At 48.6% G+C, this 26,774-nt stretch overlaps 1 protein-coding gene across 1 annotated transcript in view; it reads left to right on the forward strand.

The window, feature by feature from the left end:
* Positions 1-26,774, forward strand: part of LOC138489497 (zinc finger protein 436-like) — a 152,401-nt gene that overhangs the window by 97,499 nt on the left and 28,128 nt on the right. Inside the window, exon 4 of the mRNA XM_069617240.1 lies at positions 2,215-2,343. Coding sequence (XP_069473341.1) covers positions 2,215-2,343 — 129 coding nt within the window. The remainder of the gene's footprint in view (positions 1-2,214; positions 2,344-26,774) is intronic.

A 26,774-nucleotide genomic window follows, 5' to 3' on the forward strand; every position in this document is an offset into this window, starting at 1 on the left:
CTTGGCGTCCTTTTTATGAAGAGACTGTTCGGGATCCTATGGATTGCCATATTAGCTAATGTTTTGTTTCCTTGTTTTGAAACTGTTGACTGGAGCCTTGTACCCAAAACGTTCCCAGTTCCAAGTCGTTTTGTAAGGCAGGAACAAGTTAGGAGGGTCTTGTGGATGGTAGGATGGTTCCAAAAGTCAGGTGAGGGTGTATTTTAGTGAATAAAACAGCCCCAAGATTTTAGTGCTTTCATGAACAAGCAATGGCAAAGCCAAACTAATGTATAACTTTCAAAAGTCAGGAAACCCTTTACAGCGAGGAGATAGAGGTTCAGGTAAGTACGGCTGTAACTCACCCCCGGTACTCTGGTTTCTCTTAGGGCATGGAGGGTCTTGAGAGGGTCATTGGAGGTCCCTTTTCCCACTGTTACTTCCAGTCCTTGGTGCCCAGCATTTCCAGGCTCGAGGGAGTGTCCGGTCGGTGACAGGGCAGAAACCAAGGCTTTCCCGGCAAGTGCATGACCATTAAAGGAATTGCCTGACCTGACCTGGCCTGGCACGGCAGGAAGAAGGCTACAGAACAAGATGGCCAAAAGAACAAGCAAAACCCATGTTGGGACACTAGCCACAGTTAGTAGCCACACATGTTAAACGCTCTAGGGCTAACAAAAGGTATGCAAAAATAGCTACTACCACCAGCTTGTCTTTAGGAACATCTAAAGTAACCAAAAAATCCCTTTGAGTGTAGTCTACGGTCATACAAAAGAAACCCCATTGCACTGCATTGGAAGATGCATTGTGCAATGATAAAAAGTTACCAGAAAAAGTAACAGAGTCAAAAGACTAAGGGAAGAAAGAGTTTCCCAGGACTGACAGCCTGAAGGACCGGTCAGTTTCCCCATGACATATGAGCAGAAGTGCAGTGGAAAAAGTCAAGGCAGAGAACAAAAACAAAAGCAAAACGTTTGGGGGTCCATAGAAGGAGGGAAAGTTGCTAGAAGGAGAACTTACCTAACATGTTCTATGAAGCCTGGTCTTTGTCTGTTGCCAGCAGATGATCTGCTGTAGATTTTTAGTTTAATCAGGAAATGTTTGTGGTCCCATAAAAGCTCTCCCAGATCTCCTAGATGTTCCCATTGCAAGTTCCTGTCCCTTCCTGGCATTACCCGCCCAGAAGCAGCAATGGGAAGAAGAGTGATTAGATTCAGTACAGCCAAAGCCAAGCCGAATACATAGATTTGCACAGCATATGCAATGGTACTTGTGTCTGGGTTTCCAAGACCACCCCCACCCCAGTGGCGGAAGGGATAGAATGTGAAGAGTTGAGCCCCAGAAGTACCATGAAAAGACTATTAGCCATTCCAGGGTACAAGCAGCAATCCAACAGAACCCTAACTACACGAGGACAGCCAGCATCCGACAGCACGCAGACAAAAAATAAAAGTTCCCAGATTGTAGAGGGAATGAGGTCCAGGGAAATCTAGAATCACAGAGTTCAATCCCAAAAGGCATGCGATGAAAAGAGGCAGAAAAACAGTTCCAAAGGAATTCTAAACATAAATTCCTCAGAGAAAAGAATAACAGGTCCAGGTTCTGTTACATTTGCTCAATCCAAACACCAAACTGAGGATTTAAACACGTAGTCCAGAACAAAAGGTTCTTTTCAGCAGCAGTGCGCCCACTGTAGAGGGGTGGGGAGTAAAAAAGCAAAAACAAAGGTGTGGTCTGAGCCCTTGGATGCAGGTGATCCAGAGGGACAGTAGCCCCTCACCCCCCACACACAAGCGAGGACAGGCATGGGCTAGGGACACAATCCACACAGAAGAGAGGATGTATGGTGTAGGGGCATGCCTCAACACAGCCTGGAACATGTTTGAGGAGCAGCGGAAGAGACCCCAACACCTTCTGATATGGCTCATCCAGCATGCATGCTTGTGCGCTTGACGGCCCGAGCTGCTGGCACGTATAGTTTGCAGTGGCGTTCCCAGTGAGGTCAGATAGCCTCGGTACAGCCGCCATCCCCGGCACCCTCTCAATGGCGAATGACCACCGTAGGGAGTAATGTGCCATATTTGCCCGTGGTCTTGAATGCTGACCAGTCTGAACACCAGTTGTTCTTACAGCCATGGGAAGTTGGGTAACGGCCCAAATGCTTGGTAGGTCTGACAACAGAATTATATTCATGTCCTGCGAGTGGAAATGATAGATATTTACTTTATATGACAGGTGGCACGATGACCAATCCTGAAGAGTCATTCAGCATAAAGAGAGAGGAAGACCTCGGCTTAATCCAACCTCCGGAGACAGAAGAGAGAGAGAGAAAGGAAAACGGTAGCTGCTCAGGAGAATGCAAAGGTACAGTGTCTATACTACTGACATTCAACATATATAACAAGTACCCTTTCCCCCCCCCCCCCCCTCCTCTGCTCCAGTCCCCAAAGGGGATCACATGCAAACCTGAGAATTATACCAGCAAAGTGTTCAACAGTTTAACTTACTCTGTTGTGTTATTTAATGTCAATAGAAAATTGAAAAACAAAACTCGGCTGTAGCCTTTGTAAAGAAAGGGTCTTTTTCCCCCCTTTTCCCAAGCTGAGTGGAAGGTTCGGGGAAGAATACCAAAAGAGGAGAACACCATTAGGCGAGATAGGGTGTCCCCCCTCTGCTACGCTAATGTCCTTACCCAATGTCCTCTGAACTTTCGTAGGATGCTGTCATTTTACCTCCACCTCATCCCAACCATGTCCTTCTCTAAAATGTAGAACCACCATTACATATAGCAAGAGGAAACCCATGTGCGATACACACATGGGGAAGCGGCGACCTAGCACCATATATACTTGCCATTCTGACATTTATGTTTTACATTGATTTTCCTTTAAGAAACCGGCTTACCTCTGGTCTCTGGGTGGGTCTGAGTCTCTATCCCCCACCTTCCATCAGTCCACGCTGTCCCTTTCCCTATTTTTAATGTCAGAGTTGAGCATCTGTCACCAAGCGTCCGCTACTAAGAGCAGATGTTCTAAGGGCGCGGCCCTTCCCTGTTTGCCCATGTTTCACGCCAGCGTGCGTCCTCCCTCTTTCTTGCTGCTGCCACATGGTTGGTTATGTTACCATTGTTACTTGCTCACCATGAAGCTCTGTCTTTATCTCCTCACTATTTATCTTATTACATGGTTCTGCTCCATGAATATTCCTCCCGTACTTTTCTCTCGAGACCGAGGCGTATCCCACTATTCAGGTTTCTCTCCCTGTTTCTATGAACTTGGGGCTTTGGAATGCTCACTCCATCGTCTCCAAAACAGATTTGGTCTTTTTTCCTTTACATTTGATTACCTCTGTATTGCTGAAGCTTGGTTCTGCCATTTTGACACTGCTACTCCGGGTGCTTTAACCTCTTCCTGCTCCTCACCTTTACTGTCGGGGTCTGGTGGCAGGACTGGTGTGCTCTTCCACCTGCATTGGACTTCTTCCCCTCTTTCATTTCCCTTCTCTTCTTTTTCTCCTTTTTCATTCCTCTTTATCTTCTGGTTGGTTACTTTCTGTCTGCATTTAAAGCTGCCACTGTTATTCCACTCCTCAAGAAATCTTCCATTCATCCTTCTGTACCTTCTCATTTCCACCCCATTTTTCTTCCTTAACTTTTAAAATTACTTGAGTGACTTGTCCACTCTCAACTCGGCTGTCATCTTATCTTAATTTATCTTCTCGCTTCTCAACAGTCTGGTTTATGTTTTGTCTTTTCCAGGGAAACTGATCTTCTCTCTGTGTTAAACTCCATTCTTCAGGCCAGCCATCTTCAGCATCTTCTATCCTTGTCATACTTGATGTTAGCGCTGCTTTGATACTGTGGCCATCAGACTCTGCTTTCCACACTCTCTTCTTTCTCTGGCACTGCCCTCCATTGGGTTCCCTCTTTATTATCTGACCATTCTGTTGTCGTATCCTGGAAGGGGCTATCTCGCAGTCACATTCTCTCCCTTTATGAGTTTTGCAGGATTCTGTCCTTGGTCTCCTTTTATTTTCCCTCTGCACATCTCCTTTGGCTACTTTAATTCTTGCCTGTGGGTTTCATGTGCACTTATATGTTGACGACACACAGATTTTCACTTTGTGCTCCTCATTTAATGATTCTATTCATCAGCAACTTTCTTCCTGCCTCTCTGGGGTTAAGGAGTGAATGGCTAACCAATGTCTTTGTCTTAACCCCAAAAAGATTGTAATTCTGGTTTTCTTCTCCTTTGTCTATTCCCCCCCCCGCTCTTGAACTTCCTGTCTATCAGCGAGCACGCAATCCTGGGTTTATCTTTGATTCTTCTCTTTCTTTTCAGCTTCACATTGCCTTTATTTTTATTTATTTCTCATTTGTAATGCGCAAATATACAAGTGGTTCGAGGAGCAATGAAGCAAGAGGGTGGAGGAACAGGGGAGTCAAAAGGTAGCGAGCTTACTAGGCATCGTGACATTCAGGTTGTGCAAGTGCAGTAACGAGAAGTGCAGGGGGGAGGAAAAGTGGGAGGAAGTGCAGGAACAGGGCAGAAGGGCCCGTGACAAGGAGAGTGCCAGGGTAGGCCAAGGGGACAGGGCCATGAGAAGCACAGAAAGCAGGGGAAGGGAGCCCCAAGCTAAGTGCGAGGGAAGGCCAGCCAGACAAGCGCATGTGGGGGGCCAGTAAGGACAAGTGCTAGATGAGGAGGTGGGTGGGATTGGGTCAGGGGAGACCAAGTGTAGGGGTGGACTAGTCAAGGGGTAGGGGATCCTGGTGCCCTGTATGACTCTGAAGTAACCAGTCCGGCAGTCTAGGGCAGAAGGGTACATTAGCTGGGGAGGGTGAGAGGGATGGAAGAAGAGAAAAGGAAGGACTTGTTGAGCTTCCAGAACTTAAGGAGATCCGTCTCAAGTCTCGGAGGGGCAGTGAGGCCATTCAAGAGCGAGGCACCTGCGGAGGAAAGAGATCTACCCCCACTTTCTGCTTGGAAAAGCGTCTGATCTGCAGGGAGTTAGAGCTAGATGACCGAAGGGCTCTAGCAGGAAGTATTTAGAGAGAGGGTTGGATGTAGTGGGGTCCCAGGCAACAGAAAGCCTTGTGGATGATACAGAGGGTCTTGAACCGGGAGCCAGTGGAGAGACTTAAGGGCTGGCGAGATGCAGTCTCTGAGCTTGAGGCCAAGGACAAGTCTTGCAGTCCTATTCTGGATTAGTTGAAGGGGCAACGGGAGGAGTTCGGCAGATTGAGGAAGTGGCTGTTGAAGTAGTCCAGCCTGGAACGAACCAGAGCTCTGGAGACATTGAGTTTCTGGCAGAAGGTGAGGAAACAGAGAATGCCTCTGAGGAGGTGCAGCTGAAAGTGAGCCTTCTTGGCAAGGTCCGAGATGTGAGTGGAGAAAGAGAGAGAGGAGTCGAAGTTGACCCTAAGGTTTTTTCTTGAAAGGAGCGTGAGGGGAGAGGCCACGTGGAGGGTGACGTTAGTAGAAAATCCGAGTCGGCAACAATCGGGCAATGAGGTATCCAGGGAGACGGCAAGGCAAATCCAATACAGCAATTCGAGGTCAAGGAATATTTGTAAAGCAGGGAGTTCTTAGGCAACCAAACTTAAAGGGCAAAAGATCAAGGCAGTCCAGGAAGCAAAACAGGGATACAGGAAACCAGAAGATCAATAGACAAAAACTTAGCAAACACACTTCAGAGAATCGGAAGCACTGAAACCCAGAAAGGAGGGTCTTATGAAGCCAATCACATGACAGGCAGTAACGTGGAATTGACGTAGCTACGTTAACAGGAGTGCCCTAAACTCCAAGGTAACTGGCAACGTGTTTTAAAGGAGACATGTCTTTTCCTTGATGATAGAACTTGAATCGTGTGAAAAGATATTTAGAATGCAGTGAACAGTGTCTGAGGGCCTCATTACGAGTTGCCCGGTAAAAGCGGGTTCATTTCCGGCATGCCGGAATGAGAGGGTCCGTGCTCGTATGAACCCGCTAACAGTGGGTGATTATGAGTGCGTGAGCACGCGCGTTCCCCCCCATGCAGGTAGTGGCAATACCGCCATGCCGGTAAAGTGCCACCAACCCCCTTATACCGCGTGGCCCGCCTATAGCGTTACCGCCTCATACCAACACCTAAATACCGGCACGGTATTACTGTGTACGTAAAAACCGGACCCGGAAATTACGTCATCGCGCAGGAACGGGAAATGGGCCGGCGGCCATCTTTAAAAACACAATCCATTGCCATCCTCCATAACCACCACTACACTTGTGTTGTTGTGTGCCACAACTCAATCAGGATGTCGAAGGCCACCACAAAATCCACCCAAAGGAAGAGGAAGCAGCGTTTTTCTGATGCTGAACTCACAATGCTTGCTAACACCCTCGAACAGCATGCAGACACCATCAGAAGCATAGACCTCAAGCATGCGGACCAAACCAGAAAAAAAGAGGTGTGGCAGGAGGTCGCTCAGAGGGTGTCGGCAGTGGGGAGCACCCCAAGGAGCGTACGTGATTGCCGAAAGCGCTAGGACGACCTCCGGGTCAGGAAGATCCTGGCGGAGAACCGGAGGGCCGCAATGGCGACAGGCGGTGGCACACACTCCCCTGTAAAGCTCACCGCATGGGAGGAGACCGCAAGTGCATTTATTGACCCGGAATCCATAGAGGGGATAGGAGACCAGGAGTTCCGTGCTGCAACTACCACAGAGGAAGGTGAGTGAACCATCACATCCACGTATACCAAAACATGATGTGGCACAAGTGATGTGGAAGTCAGATTAGGCAAGGCAATGCATGTTCCAAGGCGACATCAACACATCCATAGAATGAGTGCCACACCCTGCACCACACGCATGCTGAGTGAAAATTCCAATCCCAACAGAGGTGCAACATGACCCAACCATGCCCATGGGACCCACCACACAGACACCAAAACAATGCAATGCCACCAGCCATGCATTGATTGCCAACATGTCCCCTCAGTATACCAAATGCCACACAACAGAAATGAAATGATGCCTGAATGTATGAACATATCACACCGCAATACATCACAGCTGCCATTTGACAACATCCCTGATGACCTGCATCTCTTCTATCTCCCAGGCACCGATGAGGAAGGTGGAACACAGGACAGGGGTGCGAGCACATCCAGTGCACGCAAGGGGACCAGGGCCACCGCCACCCCCTCGTCCAAGAAAATGCCTGCAGCCACACCCAGTGTGCCACGCAAGGCATCAACCCTGCAGGGGACACCTGCTGCGACAGTGGTAGCTGTTCCGCCGGCCACCACGGACGTCGTGTCCACAGAGGTGGATGAAGAGGCTGAAGTAATGTCTGGAACACCCACCCCAACGCCCATTGCCAGCCCCCCCCCCCCACCTGCGGAGACTGAGAGCCTGGACGATCCATGTCTCCATGACTCCGACCTAGGAGAATCGGACATTGGGATCTTCGAGGAGGACAGTGCCCAGGACGAGGACCCCACGCAGGTGCCTTCCACCACCCTGCCTTCCACCACCCTGCCAGCCACCAGTACACCTGCGGCTGAAACCCTCTTTGAGGCCCGCCTGGCAAGGGTAGAGGCCCGCCAAGAGTCAATGCTTCAAATAATGTGTCAACAGGTCGACGCTGGGAATGAGGCCATGAAGGCCATAGCCACGGCCATTGCTGCCAATACAGCTGCCGTGGAGGCGTCTACGTGTGCATTCAGGGAGTGCATGGGGTCACTGACACAGGCCCTTCTTGTGAACATCCCGCAAATGCTGCGGCCACACCATGGCCCAGCCAGGGGACTGACAAAAGACACCTCCACTACGACAACCCCTTCAACCTCGGTGCAATCGAGCCCTGTGCGGTTAACGCGCAGGAGCGCACGGCGCTCGGCCATGACACCCCCAGACCCAAAAGTCGCAAAGAAATAACATTATGTTAAATGACAAAATGTGAAGAACTACATTGGTGAAGGGAACACTGTTAGTTGCACACATGGGGACATTTGGGATCTGTGGGGTGGGTGAGGGAGTTTGTTAGGGTATTTACTGGGGTCTGTGGGGTGGATGAGGGAGTTTGTTGGGGTATTTACTGGGGTCTGTGGGGTGGGTGAGGGAGTTTGTTGGGGTCTTTACTGGGGTCTGTGGGGTGGGGGAGGGAGTTTGTAGGGGTATTTACTGGGGTCTGTGGGGTGGGTGAGGGAGTTTGTTGGGGTATTCACTGGGGTCTGTGGGGTGGGTGAGGGAGTTTGTTGGGAGGGTCTGGGAGGGGGGAGTGGGCACATTTTTGCTGTTACAAATAATACACAAGTTGTGAGAAGAGAAATCCATGGCTGGACATTGTTATTTTTCGTGTGCATCCATTTAATGTGTTACGGTGTTCAGTGCCCAACTCCCAACATTCCCTTTGTGCATGTTCACATTGGCCCAGTGTCTGACTGACACAAGTCTTTCATAGTCCCTGTGTTTCAGAAGTATACCTGAAGTCGTGCTTGCCGTACAGCATGGCCATCCCGTGCATCACGTACTGGCAGTGGGGCTACTTCACCTCCGTCTCCATCCTCCTCATCCTCACCCAGCCCATGCATGTCAATGTCAGGTGACAATGGTACATTTCTCCGGACGCACATGTCGTGCATCATGACACAGGCCATGCTGATCTTCGCCACCTTCTCAGGCCTATATGGGAGTGCCCCACCAGACCTGCTGAGGCTGCTGAACCGCCCCTTCGACAGGCCAAAGGTCTGCTCAATGACAACACGGGTACGGGTGTGCACACGATTGTACTCCTCCTCATGGCCGTTCTGCGGGTTAGGCACAGGGGTGTGTAGCCACGGCCTCTAGGGATATCCTCATCACCTGCAAGCACATTCACATGAACTCCCGTAATTCAGGGAGCACAGTCATGCCGCCAGCTATTTGGTGTGGCCATGCACATGTCCCTGTAAGAATGAAAAAAATGTTATCTAGGTGCAATCTGTACTGGCATGAGGTGTGGTAGTCTGGATGGCGTTCAATAGATGATGCAGGGTGTAATCATGCATGCTGAGGCAGATATGCTGTGGTAGTGCAACAATGTTATGACTCCAATTCATGCTGTTCATTTTATACTATGCATGGTCACACTGCCCACATAGCCACACTTGCAGTCCTGTTCATTCATGCATTGCTTGCCATCACCATGGTGGCCTGGTTGTGCCTCTTACTTGTTCTCATTGATATGCAGTATTTGTGATATGTGGCCCAGTGAAGTGTCATGTACCATTTGACTGGTTCAGGTCACAAGTGTTTGGCTCTGCATGCATTCTCCAATCACCGGCTATTCCCACCCAGGTGCAGTATTGCCCCCCTCATGCATCCCCACACATCAGTACCCCAAAGCACTGCCATGGGACGGTTGTGCAACTCACCAAGCAGCCAGGCATGTGGTCCGGCATGTAGCTCCATTTGATGGGGTACCGTGGATTTACCCAGTAACATGGCATCATGTGTTGATCCAGGGAATTGGGCGCAGCAATGGGTGATGATCTTCCTGGAGTCACATTCCATTTGCACATTGATGGAGTGGTATTGTTTGCGATTGCGGTACACGGCCTCTATGGCATGGGGGACTATCATTTCCACATGGGTGCAGTTGATGGCACTGACACAATTGGGCATGCCTGCCAGTGCATGGGAGCCTACTTTGGTTTTGGCTATCTCCTGGGCAGTCCGTGGTAGGGGTATGTGGGTGCTTGTGTGCTTCAGGAGGGCATCCAGCACTTGGTTCAGCATGCGTGGAAATGGTGGTTGTGGAATGCCATGCAGCTGGCCCACTGTGTGTTTGTAGGTGCCTGTGGCCAGGAAGTGTGGCACAGACAGCACCTTTAGTAGTGGGGGGATGGCAGTGCACATTTGTATGTGGCTGCCAATGTCGTTCTGTATCATGTGCACTATGGTGGTGATGGTGTCGCGGTCCACCCGGTACAGGGTGTGGATCTGCTCAGGGGTAAGGTTGAATGGGCTGGGTCTGGTGCGAGGGATTGCTGGCTGCCTACGAGGCTATGGTGGCTGCGCTGGTGGTAATGGATGGGCCTGTCTAAACCTCCTTCTCCTCCTGTGTCTCCTCTGTGCTGCCTGTTCTTGCTGCTGCTGCTGTTGTTGTTGTTGTTGCAGTTGTTGCTGTAGTTGTATCAGTGTAGGCGGGTCCTCCTGCGCCATGTTGCAAATGCTAGTGGTGGCATTTTGGTGTAGGAAGGGGTGTGGTGTTTAGTTGTGCTCCTTTTGTACTGGCCAACTCTGCATTGCATACACCGGGGGGGGGGGGGGTTGTGGTGTGTGGGTGTGCTCAGTTCATACTGGCAGAGCCTCCTTTGACTCCACCTGTGGGGATTGTGTGCACCTGTGGCAGCTGCCTTGTATCTTGCTTGCTGTTTGCGGGTGGTCCGCGATGCCTGTTTTGCCGGCATCATGCAGCCCGTTATTACCGGGTTTCGCGATGCCGGTATTTGCATGTTTGCTTGGGTTGTAATTGCCCCCTATTACCGGCATGCCTGTATTTACTGCCTGAAGAGGCGCGTGTACGCGCCTATGCCGCTATTATCGGTACAGTAAATAACAGTGCCGTAAATACCGGGTTTGTGGGTCCGAATGCTACAAAACGTTAAATGATGCCGGTATTTACATACCAGTATCATTTTTCCCTTACCGGCATACCTCGTAATGAGGCCCCGAGTCTGTTGTGAATGGATAGAAAGTGTGGCCGTATGCATGTGTTCTGAGAAAAGGAGATCTGATTAAACAAAGGTTGGACAGCAAAAGCGGATGTCCTGAGTGTATTCCTGACCGTACCCTTCCTCAAAGAACGCCTACCCCGCCGGGAGGCCCAGAAATCGGCCACCAGATCCGGAGCATGCACATTGTCGAACGGTTCCCAGGTACGGTCCTCTGGGCCATACCCCTTCCATTCGACAAGAACAAAGCAAATCCCCCTTGAGACCTTAGTGTCCAAGATCCGGTTAACTTTGTACTCGTCAGAACCTACCACTGGCAGGGGTCTGTCAGGAACGGTAAGTCATGGAGGTGCTTCATAAGGGACACATGAAATACAGAATTAACCTTCCAGGAGTCAGGAAGTGTCAACCGAACAGCCACTGGATTGATAACCTCTGACACCAGGAAAGGTCCCGCAAAACGTGGCAACAAAGACCTAGGCCCTGGTAAACGTAGATTCTTCATGGAAAGCCAAACCTGCATGCCCTTTTTTTACAGTGGGGAGCAAAGCTGGTGAGTATTGGCAAAAACCTTAGTACAGCGCTGAGCCTCCAGTAAGTGTTGCTGAACACCAGCCTGCAGGGCGAGTAGATCGGTAACACATGAGCGGGCAGCGGGATTGCTTACTGCAGACGTGAGAGACAAAGGAAGCGTGCGAGGATGGTGACCATAGAGAGCAAAAAAGCTAGTAGTGTTTGTTGCAGTATGCAATGAATTGTTGTAGGCAAACTCTGCCATGGTCAAAACAGAAAGGCTAGAGTCCCGGTGTTGAATAAGCAAACCCCTTAAATACTGTTCAATGGTAGCATTAAGTCGCCAAGAGTCCTGGTGTTGTATAAGCAAACCCCTTAAATACTTTTCAATGGTAGCATTAAGTTGCTCCATCTGCCCATCTGTTTGGGGATGATAGGCACTTGAGTATCTGTCTTCTCTGCCCTGAGATTGGGTTAAAGCTCTCCAAAAACGGGAGGTAAATTGAGCACCATGATCCAAGACTATGATACTTGGCAATCCAAAATACCTGAATACGTCTTTTACAAACAGAGCAGCCAAAACAGGAGCTGTAGGCAGACCCTGACACGGAATGAACAAGGCGTATTTGGTTAGATAATCCACAACAACCCACATGCAGTCAAAACCCTGAGTAGGAGGCAAGTCTACTATAAAATCCATGGAAATCATGGTCCAGGGGATTCGAGGTACTGCCAACAGATGTAATAGCCCCATGGGTTTCATGTGAGCAGTCTTGCCCTGGGCGCAGGCTGCACAAGTGGAAATGCAACCTGTCACATCAGACAGCATGCCCTGCCACCAACACCACCTGTGCAGTAGTTGTAAGGTCTTTCTTGTGCCAGGATGAGCAGCGAATCTGGAATCATGACACCACTGAAGGGCCATGGTGCGTGTATTGTCATCGGGTAGATAAACCCTGCCGTGTATATACGGTAATGTTTGTACAACATCAATACCCACATCAGAGATGGTTGGTGCATTGGTCTCAACCCAAGCCTTTAGCATTAACCTCATGGAAGGTTTCATAGTACAGTCACATACCACCTGATGTGGTAGCAATAATGTTCCTTGGTCGGCACGTGGGGCTGAGTAACCAGGAATATGTGAAAGAGCATCTGCCTTTGAATGCCATGAACCGGGCATGTACGTGATAGTAAAGTTAAACATGGAAAAAAACTCATGCCATCTGGCATGTCTGGCTGTTGTACACTTTACAGATTGCAGGGCGACCAGATTGCGATGGTCCGTATAAACCTGAACCGGCACTGAAGCACCCAGTAAATGATGTCTCCATACAATGAAGGCATCTCTAACTGCTAGGAACTCCTTCTCGGTAATGGTGTAAATCTGTTCATGAGCATTGAGTTTCCGTGAATGGTAAGCCACTGGGTGGAGAGCCTTGGACTCAGGACAGTGCTGTGATAAGATAGCCCCCAGCGCAATCTCCGAGGCGTCAGCTTCTACCACACAAGGAAGCGTTGGATCGGGATGCTGCAACACCGGTGCTGACGTGAAGGCTTCTTTGAGTGCCTCAAAAGCCTGAGTCGTTGAGGAGTTTCATTCAAATGTTCTCTTGGTGCTTGTAAGCGCTGTGAGGGGAGTCTCTGAAAAAGACCTTACAAAGCAACAGTAAACATTTGAAAAACCTAAGACTGACTGTAGTTCTTTCAGGGTTTTTGGTGTTGGCCAATCAAGAACCGTACTGACTTTGGAGGGACTCACACGTATACCACAGTCAGTGATCTCATAACCCAGGAACTCCACTGCCTGAACATGAAAAATACACTTCTCCAACTTGGCATATAATGAATGATCCCTTTATCGCTGTAGAACCTGACTAACATGTTGCACGTGCAGTTCGTAAGATTCAGAATACACAAGTATATCGTCAAGGTAAACTATGGCAAACTGATCCATGATGTCTCTGAATATGTCGTTAATGAAATGTTGGAAGGTTGCTGGTGCATTGCACAGACCAAAGGGCATTACACAATATTCGAACAAGCCGTATCTAGTCTTAAAAGCGGTTTTCCATTCATCACCCTGTCTTATTCTAACCAGATTGTATGCCCCACGAAGATCCTCGAGAAACCTAACTGATCTAGAAGGACGGAGATCAGAGGAATGGGATACTGGATTCAAATGGTTATAGCATTTAAGGCCCGATAATCGATGCATGGCCGGAGATCCCCTTCTTTCTTTAGTACAAAGAATAGTGGGGAGGCTGCTGGAGAACGTGAATGACGGATGAAACCTTACCGTAATGATTTGTCAATATGCTCCCTAAGGATCCTATCCTCCTTTTGAGACAAGGAATATATGTGCCCAGAAGGGATCTTGGCTTCAGGCACCAAGTCTATGGGACAATCATAAGGTCTGTGTGGAGGAAGGACATCAGCCCCTTTGGCATCAAACACATCCTTATACCTTTCGTATTCCTTGAGCATAGGTGTAGACAGGATAGCCCCGAACCTAAAGCATTTCCCAAAGGACGACAAGGGGTTGAAGGTTCTGAATCAGCGGAAAAACATAGTGTTTCACAATAACTGGAAACGAAATCCACCTTGCCAGAATGCCAATCCACCACAGGATTGTGGCGTCTTAGCCAAGGCAGGCCTAGGATCAATCGGTATTGAGGAGCAGCAATTAAAATCGAAACTTATGGTTTCTTGATGCCCGTTAGATGTGATCATGGTTAATTTGGTCGTCTGTTCGGTAACAAGACCAGAAAGCAAGGTAGACACTTCCACTGCATTGACCAGTTTGGGATGCGGTTGGGAGATTACCGGAATACCCAGTTTCCTGACAAAGGTGTTGTCAATATAGTTGCCAGTGGCCCCGGAGTCCAATACTGTGTAAATAAACCACTCCTGCTCAGCAGAACAAAAGCATTGAATCGGAATGGTGAATGGACTTGAGTTTACGGAGTCAAGAGCAGCAGAGCTCGGCAGTTCGACTCCATCTACTGCCGAGCTCTGGCGTTTCCCTGCCTCTTGGGTTTCTTAGTGCAGTCCTTTAACAGATGTTCCGGGGACCCACAATAAAAGCATAAAGTGTTCCTTTTACGTGATTCTCTCTCCTGAGCAGATAGAGGACCTCCTACTGCGCCTATCTGCATTGGTTCAGGACTCCCTGCAACCGGAGCTGGTGAGGTCATGGCCAAAGGAACCATTGCTCTTTTCTCCCCTTTCCTTTCTGCCTTACGGGCATCTATTTGAAGTTCTGGGAAAGTTGTGGGTACAATAGGGACTGTTGCTAAGATATCCTTGAGGGAATCCGAGAGTCCTTTATAGAATAAGGACGCCTTTTTGTCATCCGGCCACCCTGTTTCGGCCACATGCTGATTGAACTTTGCCAGGTATGTCAATAGGGATGAGTCGCCTTGTTGCAACCTTAAAAGCTCAAGATCCGTAGCCTGGATCTTCTATCTGGTATCAAAGACTTTGCTCATCGATTCTATTAGGGCATCACAGTCAAACAGCAGTGGACTGCCCTGTTCCAACAGTGGATTTTCCCCGGAGGCGGCTGTGCCACCTAAGTGTGACAACAAAAATGCTGCTTTCGTGGCGGAATTGGGAATTTAAACATGTCTACAAAGAAAATGTAGACGACACTGATTCAAAAAGGTACGGTACGTTTTAGGATCCCCGTTGAACCTCTCAGGAGGGGCAAGCGGAAACTGGGCCGTCATATATACTGGACCAGAGTCCTGTCTAGGCAGGCCTGAGTCAGAATCTGAGGCCTGAGCAGGATCAGGAACTTGAGGTGCAGGAGGTGGCATTCAGGCTTGTAACGCATCAATGCGTTGTTGCGTGGAGACATGGGCTGCTGTCATATCAGCATGTAAGTCGGAAACCAACTGCACAATCTGGGCAAGGGTATCGTTTGGGTCCACAGTGGCGGCTTCTGATTATGTCAGAATTCGTCTAGAGATTTGCCCTCGTAGTATCGGTGACGAATTCTGCCAAACAATACAACCCTGTGTATGGCTAAAAACCAATACCAATGGATTTATTATTTGAGAGAATGTACCCGGACTAGACTGCAGAGTTCCTAAACCGGAAAGGAAATTGCAGGGTTAGGGGAAAACACTGACTAGACGGCAATACACGCAATAACCAGAAGTCAACACTAACCTGTGAGTGAAGAAGGAAACGGACCGTATGATGTATAAGAATATGTGCCCCTTCCAGTATGTAAGAGATGAACTTGCAATATCGTGGAATAGAGTGGCACCCAATCAGTTGAGAAAAAACAACAGGTATACTGATAGAGGGAGAGAAGAAAGGGTAGGAAATTGCCTTATCATAGATTCAGCTAAACCCATTCTCTGGAGGAAATAGAACTATTCAGACAACCCAGTCAGCCAAAAGGTAATCAGGGGTATGATGAGTATTCCCGTCGAAATGTGTACGTCTATGGCTAGAAAGTCACTGTACTTCCAAACACGATGAAACGAGGACGCTCCTCGCTGTCCGGCCAACGTACGTCGGCAGTCTCTAGTCCGTACAGGGCGGGGATGCAGAAGAGAACCTTAAGGCCAACTTGGGTTATAACAACAGCAGAAAACCATGCAGGTGCAAGAATCCTGAAGGAGGGCAAGTGGCGCTCCGTTGTATGTGTTCCGGGTCAAAAAACCAGAGCAGGCAGCAAAAGTATCCAAGGGAGCAAGCAGAGGCAAACGTTAGTAGAAAATCCGAGTCAGCAACAATCGGGCAATGAGGTATCCAGGGAGATGGCAAGGCAAATCCAATACAGCAATCCGAGGTCAAGGAATATTTGTAAAGCAGGGAGTTCTTAGGCAACCACATTTAAAGGGGAAAAGATTAAGGTAATCCAGGAAGCAAAACAGGGATACAGGAAACCAGAAGATCAATATAAAAAACTTAGCGAACACACTTCACAGAATCAGAAGCACCGAAACCCAGAAAGGAGGGGCTTAAGAAGCCAATCACATGACAGGCAGTAACGTCGAATTGACGCAGCTACATTAGGAGAGCCCTAATCTCCAAGGTAACTGCCAACGCTTCTTAAAGGAGACATGTCTTTTCCTTGATGATAGAACTGGGAATCGCGTGAAAAGATATTCAGAACGAGGTGAACAGTGTCTGAGTCTGTTGTGAATGGGTAGAAAGTGTGGCCATATGCATGTGTTCTGAGAAAAGGAGATCTGATTAAACGGAGGTTGGACAGCAAAAGCGGACGTCCTGAGTGTATTCCAGACATACATCAAGAGTGTGCAATGGGATGCGTCATATATGAATGACAGGATGTACCATACGGTGTTGGGTCCTGTGAATAAGAATTCCAGGGATGCTGGAGATGAAACTGTTATAGATGACAGGAAAATGAAAAGAGAATTATTTATGTAGAGGGTACAAACTGGTGGTTCCGGAGGGGATGAGGAAAATGATGGTAGAGTTGGGGCATACTGGTCATCTGGGCCTAGCAAGGACAAAGGGACTGGTTAGGGCTGACCTTTGGTGGCCTGGAGCGGACAGAGATATAGTAGAAATGGTTAAGGAGTGCCCTGATTGTGTGGAAGGTGATACACAAAGCTCCCATGGTGGTTAGGGATACTGCTACGGTGCCGTGGAACGAGATTGCCTTGGATTTGCTTGGACCGTTTAACATTAGGGGAGCCAAGGATACATACCTGTTGATAGTGTATCTTCTGTCAAGTGCCCAGAAATATATGTTTTGAAGGATGTGTCTAGCAGCAGGGTGATAAGATTTTTGAAGACACTTTTCTGGAGGTAGGGTTTTCCTCATCGATGCTTGTCAGATAATGGAACACAGTTTATTTCTAAGGAGTTCAAGATGTTTATGGAGAAATATGGTATAGAACATGCCACAACAGCTTATTATCATCCACAAGGGAATGGATGCGTGGAGAGATTCAACCGCACCTTGATGGAGGTCATCAGGATAGCGGTGGCCACTGGAGGAGACTGGGGGAGAGCTGTTATGGAAAAAACTTTTCAATACAAGTTAGCACCCCATGCAGTGACAGGAGTTCCCCTTTTTAGATGTTATGTGGGAGGAAACCCAATACCCATCTGTGCCCAGGGTGGACGGGAAAATCAAGTTGTGAGAGGGTGGATGTAGAAGGGGTTAGAGAGAGATTGTTGGTCAGTGGACATATCTCAAAGAAGGGCTTTGATGAGAAACATTTTTGCAGAAATGTTAGAGTGGTACCGGGTGATGTGATCAAATTAAAGATTCTGGTGAAAGTTTTCAGAACCTAAGTAGGTGGTGAAAGACTTAGGTTCATCTATTTTAGTGAAAGGAGGAGGCATTTGGAACAAGGAGAGAGTGGCTGTCATGCTCAAAGGGAAGGTATTGAATGGTCGGCGGGAAGAGGAGTGATTGTCTAGGATGTCAAGTGCTGTGGAGGAAGGGAAGTGTTAGGAATGTACATCATGCTTGTTTCTCAGTTCAATCTGTAAATATGTTCTGTCATTGCATATTGTTCTTGTTATGATATCATTATCAGGTTTATGTTATTCCATGTATGTAAATGTCAGGAGTCCCTCTGGCCGAGGCTTACTTCACCATGGAGCATGGAACTTGCATGCTCTGCAGGAGTTCCAGGTTCCATGCAGTAGCAGTTGGTGAGCAGGCAGCTGGAGGTTGCTGCAGTAGTAGCCTTGGCTTGGTGTCCACTTAAATAAAGCCACTACTCAATTATATATATGCGTGCAGTACAGTCATTGTCTTACCTAACGATCCTAACAGTTTCCCCTTGCACATCCAGGACCATCAAGGATAATATTAGCTTTCTTGCCCCTGCACTTGCTGATTTCTACGATCACTCTTTCGGCACTGGATCTTTCCCCTCCCTTATGCACTATCTTGTTGCCCACTCCTTAGAAAACCTTCAGCTGATCCTACCTGCCTTGCCAACTACCGCCCTATTTCCATCGCACCCTTCCTGGGGAAGCTGCTGTAGAAGATGGCATTGCCCCATCTCAAATCACACACCAAAATTGTTGGTGGTCTCCACGACCATCAATCTGGATTTGGAGCATCCAGAGGCACAGAAATGTATCTTCTGAACACCCGTGAAGAGCTGGTTGCATCTCTGGACTCCAACTCCCAGCTGTCCTCATCTGTCTCGATCTCTCCTCTGCCTTTCCATCCATTCCATCCATTCCATCCTCATACAAAGGCTCCTCAATACCCTTGGTATCTGGGAACAGGCACTGCACTGGCTGACATCCTTCCTTATTGACCACTCTTCCCAAGTCATCCTGGGCACTTTCTCCTCTCCTACTTCTCCGCCTATGGTGTCCCCCAGGGTTCTATCCTCTTCCCTTGGCTCTTTAACATCTACTTTGCCCTGCTTGCACGCCTCATCTCCTCCTTCTCCTCCAACTTCCAGTGTTACGCAGAAGACACACAGCTTTTTTTCAAACTTCCTGCTGACCTTCTTGCACCCTCCGACCCTCTTGCACCCTCCGACCCTCTTACACCCTCGATCATTCCTGACTGCCTATCTGCCATACGGTCCTGGTGCACCTCCAACGATCTCTGCCTCAATGCCTGTAAAACTGAGGTCCTTCCCATTGGGAACCCTGCTCCCTCCTTCTTCCCTTCACTCTAGCCTTCCTCTTTGGGCTCTCCTCCTCCTTCTTCTGAAGCGAAAAACCTTGGTGTCATCTTCGACTCCTCTCTCTCCTTCCTCCCTCAATCTAGGGACATTGCCAAGAATAGAAGTCCCACTTTCAGCACTTCCTTTTCTCACTTTCCCTCAGAGGCTCAATGTTACCCGAGCCCTGGTTCTCTCTAGACTTGACTATTGCAATAGCCTCCTCCTGAATCTACCTTCTTCCACTCTGCGACCCCTCCAGCTAATCCAGAATAGGCCAGCAAGAATTATCCTTGGTCTTAACCCCAGGGACTGCATCTCTACTGCCGCTCTTGGTTGCTGCACTGGTTAAATTCAAATCCCTCTCCATCATCCACAAGGCGTTCTTGGCCCGGGGACCACACTATCCTTAACTTTATCTTACTAAATACTCTACCTCAAGACCCCTACGTTCCTCTGGCACCACCTCTTTGTGTGTAAAATGTTTTGCTAAACAGAAGGTAGGTGGTCGTTCGCTTTCCTCATCTGGCTCCTTCCTATGGAACAGCCTCCCTCTCCCTCTGCGACTTGAGCAGGACTTTCTTAAATTCTGGACGTTCCTCAAGACTTTCTTCTTTACCCCCTCCTTCCCTTCTACTCTCCTCTGCTAATCCCACAGTTCGTGTGATTGGTGTCCGGGCCTTTATGCATCCTCAGAGCCCCTGACCTCTCACACCCAATCGGCCCAGCTCCTGTCTACTACCCTCAGCACGTGCCTTGGCAGACCCTCCGCCCCGGAGGTTCGCACTTACACATAACATGGCTCTGGCTGTGTAGCACTCAAGGATCATAGCACTTCATCTGTGGCTCACCCATGAGCTCCGCTCCCCAGCACTTATCCCCTCTGCCCTCTTCCTTGCTGCACTTGCACGTTCCGAATACTCACAGAGCATAGTAGGCTCGTCCTTTTTCCTCCCACTGCTCTTTTAATATGTTTCACTCCCTTGTTTCCTCCCTTTGCCCTGTTGGTGTTTTGAAACAGTATTTTACTTGCTGTATAAGCGCCTAACAAGCAAACAATAAATAAATAAATAAATGGCAGGGCCAAGGATGTCCAGAATGTAGGACATGGAGAGTTGAAGGTTAGTGAGGGATATGTCAGGGTGATTGCCAATGGCAAAAGTAGGAGGGGGGAGTGAAGGTGGTGGCAAAAGCGGCAACTTCATCGGTCAAATGAAGGAGAAGGAGGCTGGCAGTGTGGGTGGAGGCTTAGCCGGGGACCCATGGAGGTCCAGGTAAGAGGACAGGAGATCATGATCAGACCAGGAGAGAGGAATAATGAGAGGGTTGTAGATGGGGAAGTCGGAGGAGATGAGAGCATCCAAAGTACATTAGAAAAGAGTCACAGAGGTTACAGAAGTGCCCAGAGGCCGCATTAGGGGAGTCGAGGTGAATATTGAAGTCTCTGAGGAGGAGAAGCTTGGAGGAAGAGGTCCGGAAAGAAGAGGTGAGGTCCTCCCATTTGGAGAGGAAGTGGGAGACCTGGTCAGGAGCCCTATAGATGGTGGCCAGAGTTAGAGAGAGGCCAGGGGAGACGTCAAGCCTGCAGACAAGTAATTGGAAAGAGGAGTAGGCCTGAGTGGGTAGGGAAGATTAGGGCCCACTCCGCCCCGGGCCGATTAGGCCTAGGTTTAGAGTGGATCTTGTAGCCCTCAGGGAGGAGAGTGTCAAAACTCATGACAGAGCTGGCGGTGAACCATGTCTCGGTGGGAGCGAGGACGTCTAGGTCTAGATCCTCAAGGTGTTGGCAGATGTTAGAGGAGTGTTTGACGGCAGAGCGAGAGTTGAGGGTAGCTAAGTGGAGCAGGTTGCCACTTTTGAAGGTACAGGAGTGTGGTACACCCATCAGAGGTGGCAGAGGGATGACGGAAGTGGGAGTGGCAGGAGAGGGGAGGAAGTTGATGAGAGACAGAAGACGCCTATTAAGGAGGAGGAGGTTGGGCTGAGAGCCTTGGACCATGACGGTGCCATTTAGGTAGACACTAGAGGACCTGAAGGATGGCAAGAGTACCTCCCAGCACATGCCACCATTAATGGGAGAGGAAGAGAAAGGGGAGAGCGCAGAGACCATGTGTTGAATCCAATGGTCTGGAGAAGGAACGACAAAGAGGATGTTGGTGACAGTCTGCTTGGACGATTCATTGACATAGGTGTCAGCGATGGGGGGCCTGGGTTGGAGACCAGGAGGTCCTTCTTGAACTTTTTCCTTCCAGACTTAGACATTGGGGTAGGATAGGTGATAGAGTAGCAAATAGAGAAGAAAGGGGAGATTGAGAGCACCATTGAGGAGAAAATAAATCGGAGAGAAGGAAGGGGGGAAGGAGGGAGGAACTGCAGAGCACGACCCAAATACACACAGCAATGCAACAATCAAACAAAGTGTGAAAGGAAGAGGCCTAGGACACAAGATATAGCAGAAAAACACAATTGCAAAACAAGCAGATTTGAATTCCCAGGGAAATGGAAAGCATAAAAATAAAACCGGGCCAGCAATTGTAAAAAGAAAGGCAGTTTTGACTTTCCCAGAGACGAGGGAAGCATAAAATGAAACGGAGCCAGTAGTTGTAAGACCAAGCAGTTTTGAATTTCCAGAGAGGAGGGAAAAGGCCAACTTTAAGCTCAGCAGCAATAGCAAAATGCACATAGATCCAGACTCTGCTAGTTACAGCCAATATGAGGAAGGTGAGAGGCAAGTGTGGAGTGCAGGCAGAAGGGTCCATGGTGCAGATTAAGCCTGGTTAAAGATTAAGCCTGGTAACACAGTGCAGACAAGTCAATAACACAATGGAGGCCAGAAAAGTGTGGTTAGGCAGGAAGTCAATAAAGATATAGCTGGCCAGTATGCAGGAACGAGGATAGGCATCCAAGGTGCCGAAACGTATAGCTCCAGGCTGGCACAATAGGGAGCACAGAAGCAAGGGACAGGAAACTGAATGCTGCAGAAGGCGGTAAAGACAGGGAGAGTTGGCGGCAAAGTCCTGAACTCCGCTGCAGCGTGTAGGGCAGGAGGGGAACAATTTGCAGGCGAAACAGGCAGCAACGAGGGGGGCCTGTGCAATGCGTACAAGTGAATATGGAGTGGGTGAGGAGGGACTTACCAACTGTATGCGGCGTGCAGGGAATAGGCGAGGAATGAAGTAGTTGGGATCGGTGAGGAGAAGGAGGGGGCCCTCCAGAGCCCAGACAGTCCCAGAGAGGGTCAACCCAGGCCCTTATAGGTGGCCCTTTGAGGGGGCCAGCATCACCTTATGGCTCCCGGGCCATAGCACAATAACAGCCTGCAGGCAGCCAATCAGGTGCAGCTTCCTGGAACCAAAAGTGTTCTGATGCGAGTGCAGAGGTCAGCGGCCATGATGGAGAGACCAAGGCCATCTCGGTAAAGGTGAAAATCCTCACGGCAACAGAGCTCAGAGGCAGGATGTTTTTTTTTAAAAAAAAAACTTTATTTAACAGTACACAGAGTTGCAACAATACATTCCATACATTTGACTTTTTCTTTTACGTGATACATTGGTATAATATGATACATGCATCCAAAGGAATTACAGTTCAAACTTCATGACATCTCGTCATCCACAGTTTCGTCTTCACTTCTGCTAAGTAAGTACTATCTGAATCCTCCCCATATATCTTTCGGGCGATTCGTTGAGGGTAACAGTCTAGATTAAACTTTCTCATTATCGTTTGCCAGGACATATCACCCAGCCAATCCTCCATCGTGGGTTGTTTCTTGCTTTTCTATCTCAATAATATGGCACGTTTTGCCAATAACAGACCCATGTTAGGGAGCCAACGGTGGATGGAGTTCATTTTGCACACTAATCCCAGTAAACATGTCTCCCGCTCCCACGTGACAGGTTGATCGACCATCTTTTCCAGCGCAGCACACACATTTCGCTGCGCAATACTCAGTCAGTGTCCCGCAGGACAATAGCATATGTAGCAAGCCCGCATCATCATTCCCACATCTCAGGCATTTTCCTTCTGAGACAATATACATTTTTGCAAGACGTGCTGGGGTAAGGTGCACTCTATTCAGTATCTTAAACTGAATTAGTCTGTACCTGGAGTTGTAGGTGATCTGCTTTGTCAATTTGCACAGTTACGCCCAGTGCGCCTCCGTGAAAGTGATCCCTAGGTCCTTTTCCCGTTCCCCTTTCATGTCCGGTGCCTGCACCTTCCTGATGGACAATTTTATTTTATGCTGTCTCAAGGCCGTATTTTTGGCCGTACATGGGGCGAGTGCGTACTTTAGGCTCGGGTGTGTGGGCGGTTCCGTCGGGAATCCATCCCATTGTGTCGCTAGTGCGGAGCGGAGCCTAAGATATGGTAATTTCTGTGAAGGAGTGTCCCCAATTGTAGCCATGACGTCTTGCCAGGTTATAAACTGACCATCTGGGAACAGGTCCTTTAAGTGCAGTATCCCCCTTTCCCACCAGTGTGTAGCTAAGCTATCGTCTTGCGATGCTGGTAAATATGATGCACCCCAGATAGGCATGTCTGGAGTATACATTATCGAGCCTTTAGGATGGCCTAGTAGCCTAGCCCATGCTCGCTGCATGACCAGGGCAGGATCCATTTGATTGTCGATTGTCCTCCCCAACAGTTTGAAGTGCTATGTGTGGCGGGCTGGGCCCGCCTTTGAACCAGTATATCGCATAATACGCCTGTGCCGCCAGAAAATAAAGCTCAGAGTCGGGGGCCATTAGCCCACCCTGCTCATATGGCATTGTAAGACGCCTCCAGCTGGCTCGCGCCTGTCCCTGCTACACAAACACTGAGCATGCACTTTGTAAATGTGAGAAAAAGGATCTCCCCGGCCACAGTGGGACTGTACTGAAGAGATATAAGAGTTCGGGAGTATATCATCTTCACCAGAGCTAGTCTGCCCATAAGTGATATAAGTAGTAGATTCCAGCTGTCAATCTCGACACAGAGATCACCGGTTAGTTCTTCATAAGTAAATCGAGCTGTACGCGCTAGCTCAACTCCTAAATATCTCACCCGTTGGGGTGTCCATTTTAAACCGGGAATATCTCAGATTGAGTCCTGATTGTTCCCCAAATTTCTGAACTGCAGATGGAACCCTGTGTAGATTCCACCTGGGATCCTTTATGTACAACATTATATCGTCTGCATATAGAGTTATCAATTCGGTTTTCCCAGATACAGTGATCCCGTTACGCACATACCATGCCCTAAGGAGGTCTGCTAATGGCTCTAACACCAGTGCGAATAGTAGTGGGGAGAGGGGGCATCCCTGTCTGGTGCCGCCGGCTAGGGTCAGGATTGAGGACAGCATCCCATTTTCACATACCTGTGCATATGGCTGTGTGTACAAAATGTGCACCCATTTAATGAAGTTGGGACCAAACCCGTAATTGTGGGTTACTCTGAATAAGAAGGGCCAATCCACAGCGTCAAATTCCTTCTGCAAGTCTAAGGCGACTGAAACCCAAGTATGTTAAAAACCTCGTATATTGGAGGGAGTGGACCTGCCCTGTACAAAGCCGGCTTGATCTTCGTGCCCATATAGGACATCAGTGGGTTCAAGCGGGAGGCGAGCATTTTTGCAAATATTTTCACGTCTGTATTTATCAGGGACAATGGACGATATGACCCACACTCTTCAAGTGGCTTCCCAGGTTTTAATAGTAGAATATAATCGCTTCTCGTGTTGTGTCTGATAGTATCCCGGACTCCAGTGCCTCGGTCCATAGTGCCAAGAGATAGGATGCCAGCTCTGCCACAAATTCCTAATAGAATTCTGCGCTGAGCCCGGTGCCTTACCACTCAGGAGACTTTTTATAGCTTCTTTTATTTCACTAAGTGTTATCCGTGCTTCCAAGGCATTGCGGGCTTCGCTGGATAGGAGTGTTGTGGTAATGCTTGCTAAATAGTCATCAATATCCCAGTCCGTAGCAGTGCTTTGGGGAGAGTATAGGTTGGTATAAAAATCATAGAATACCTTGTGAATGTCCTCAGGTTTAGTTACCATCACCTCTTCTGATCTTGTGACGCACGGGATGTTTGTGTTGCCCCTTTCGTTACGCACCATGTGTGCTAAAAGTTTCAGCGGTCTGTCTTGTTCTCCATATCTATGTGCGGCTGCTGGTCTATCAAAGTAGCGCACTTCCCTATACGCTGCCGCCCAATATTCATCCAGTTGCGTTTTGATATGCGTGGCGAGCTGTGAAGATGGGCTATGCGTGTACTCCGCTTGTAGTCTATTCAATGTCTCCTCTCTCCTCTTGAGTTCCCTCCTTATGTCCCTGATTACCCCAAGATTGGTAGACATGGCAATTCCTCGTATATAGACCTTGAATGCTTGCCACAGCACAAACTGTTGGGTCACTGATCCTTCGTTGTTTTCGAAGAACTCGTTAACATGCTGTGCCACTGGTTTTAAAGACCGGGTCCATTAGTGCAGCAGCCTTAAATCTCTATGGTACTTTCTGAGGGGACCCTTCTGGGATATCTAGCATGAGAGACACAGGGGAGTGATCTGACAGTGTCCTAGGCAGTATCTTGGCCTCTGATATCCAGCCCATCACTGTTTGAGAAACCAGGCACAGGTCTATTCTAGAGTGCATGTCATGGACCGATGAATAAAAGGTGAAAGCTTTGTTGGTTCCATGTAGTGTATGCCAGACATCCCTCAATCCCAGATCTGTGCAGTGTGTGTGTATCACCGTGCTGCATTTGCCAATGATCTAGGAATGGTTGACGTCCTGTCTAAGTCAACATCCATGATGGTATTAAAATCTCTGCCACATATTACCTGGGCGGTAGGGTGTCTAGCGCACTTACCGAAGACTTCTGTGTAATATTCTGGGTCATATATATTGGAGCCATATACATTGATCATAAGTGTTTCCACGCTTCCCAGTTTCCCGTGCACCACCCCATATCTACCACCGGAGTCACTTTCGGTGGCATAATGAGCAAACAGGAGTGATGGGTCCCCTGGCTTTTGTAGAGTAGGAGGTGTAAAAGTGATGTGTCCCCCACCCGGGGGCAAACTTGCGGGCCTGGTGGTCTAGTAGAAGTGTTTCTAAGCAGTTTTATTCCTTTCACCCCTGCATCAGCCATTGTCTTTTATGCATCTGTGTTTCACCATCATAGTTTCTCGCAGTATTTTAGCATGATAATAATATGTTGCAATTAGTCTGTGCATTTTTTGAACTTTTTCAACCCAACTACCCCTGCCAACCTCCACCCCCTCCCTCAGAGTACCCCAAACTTCTACTATGCAGTACCCAATGAACATCCCTCCCTTCCCCATTTAAACTATGCACTCTCATTGGGGGCTGTCCGCTGCCTTTGATGGTCCGGGTCCGGTGCATACTGTCTAATTCTTGTTTATCCAAGTCCCTTCCAAACTGTTAACTTAACGTTGCTAACACTCATTATGATTTCCTTTGTGCGCTGGGCAGTCGCGTCTGAAATGGTTCCCCCATCTTCATGTAACACCAATCTTCAAGCCTCACACAATCTGCAGACCAAGTTTTGTTGCCATTATAATTGGAGCGGTGACCATTCAGTCGCCAACAGAGTGGGCCATGGGGGGGTATCACAGTTATATAATAACCGTTCATTAGCTGCCCGATCTCACATAACCTCATGCCCAGTATGATCCGTAGGTTAATCCTACTCATCATAATGTTTCTTACTGTTCATGTGGCCAGGGTCCATCCCTATATTCTAAGCGATGCAGTCCCTGTTCGTGTATTTATATAGCACAGCAGGCACCATATTATTACAGTAATCGTTAGCTTGTACAGCTAGTTCAATATGCCCTCCGGTGCTATTGTTACATTATGCTCAATTTCCTTCTTCTTCTAACGGCTGCTTAGCAGGTAGCAGAATGTTGGCCTCAACAAAGATGGCAGGTTCCTCAGGGAATGTAAA

This window comes from Ambystoma mexicanum, chromosome 9 (assembly GCF_040938575.1).
Source record: "Ambystoma mexicanum isolate Mex_15411 chromosome 9, UKY_AmexF1_1, whole genome shotgun sequence".
NCBI classification, from domain to species: domain Eukaryota; kingdom Metazoa; phylum Chordata; class Amphibia; order Caudata; family Ambystomatidae; genus Ambystoma; species Ambystoma mexicanum.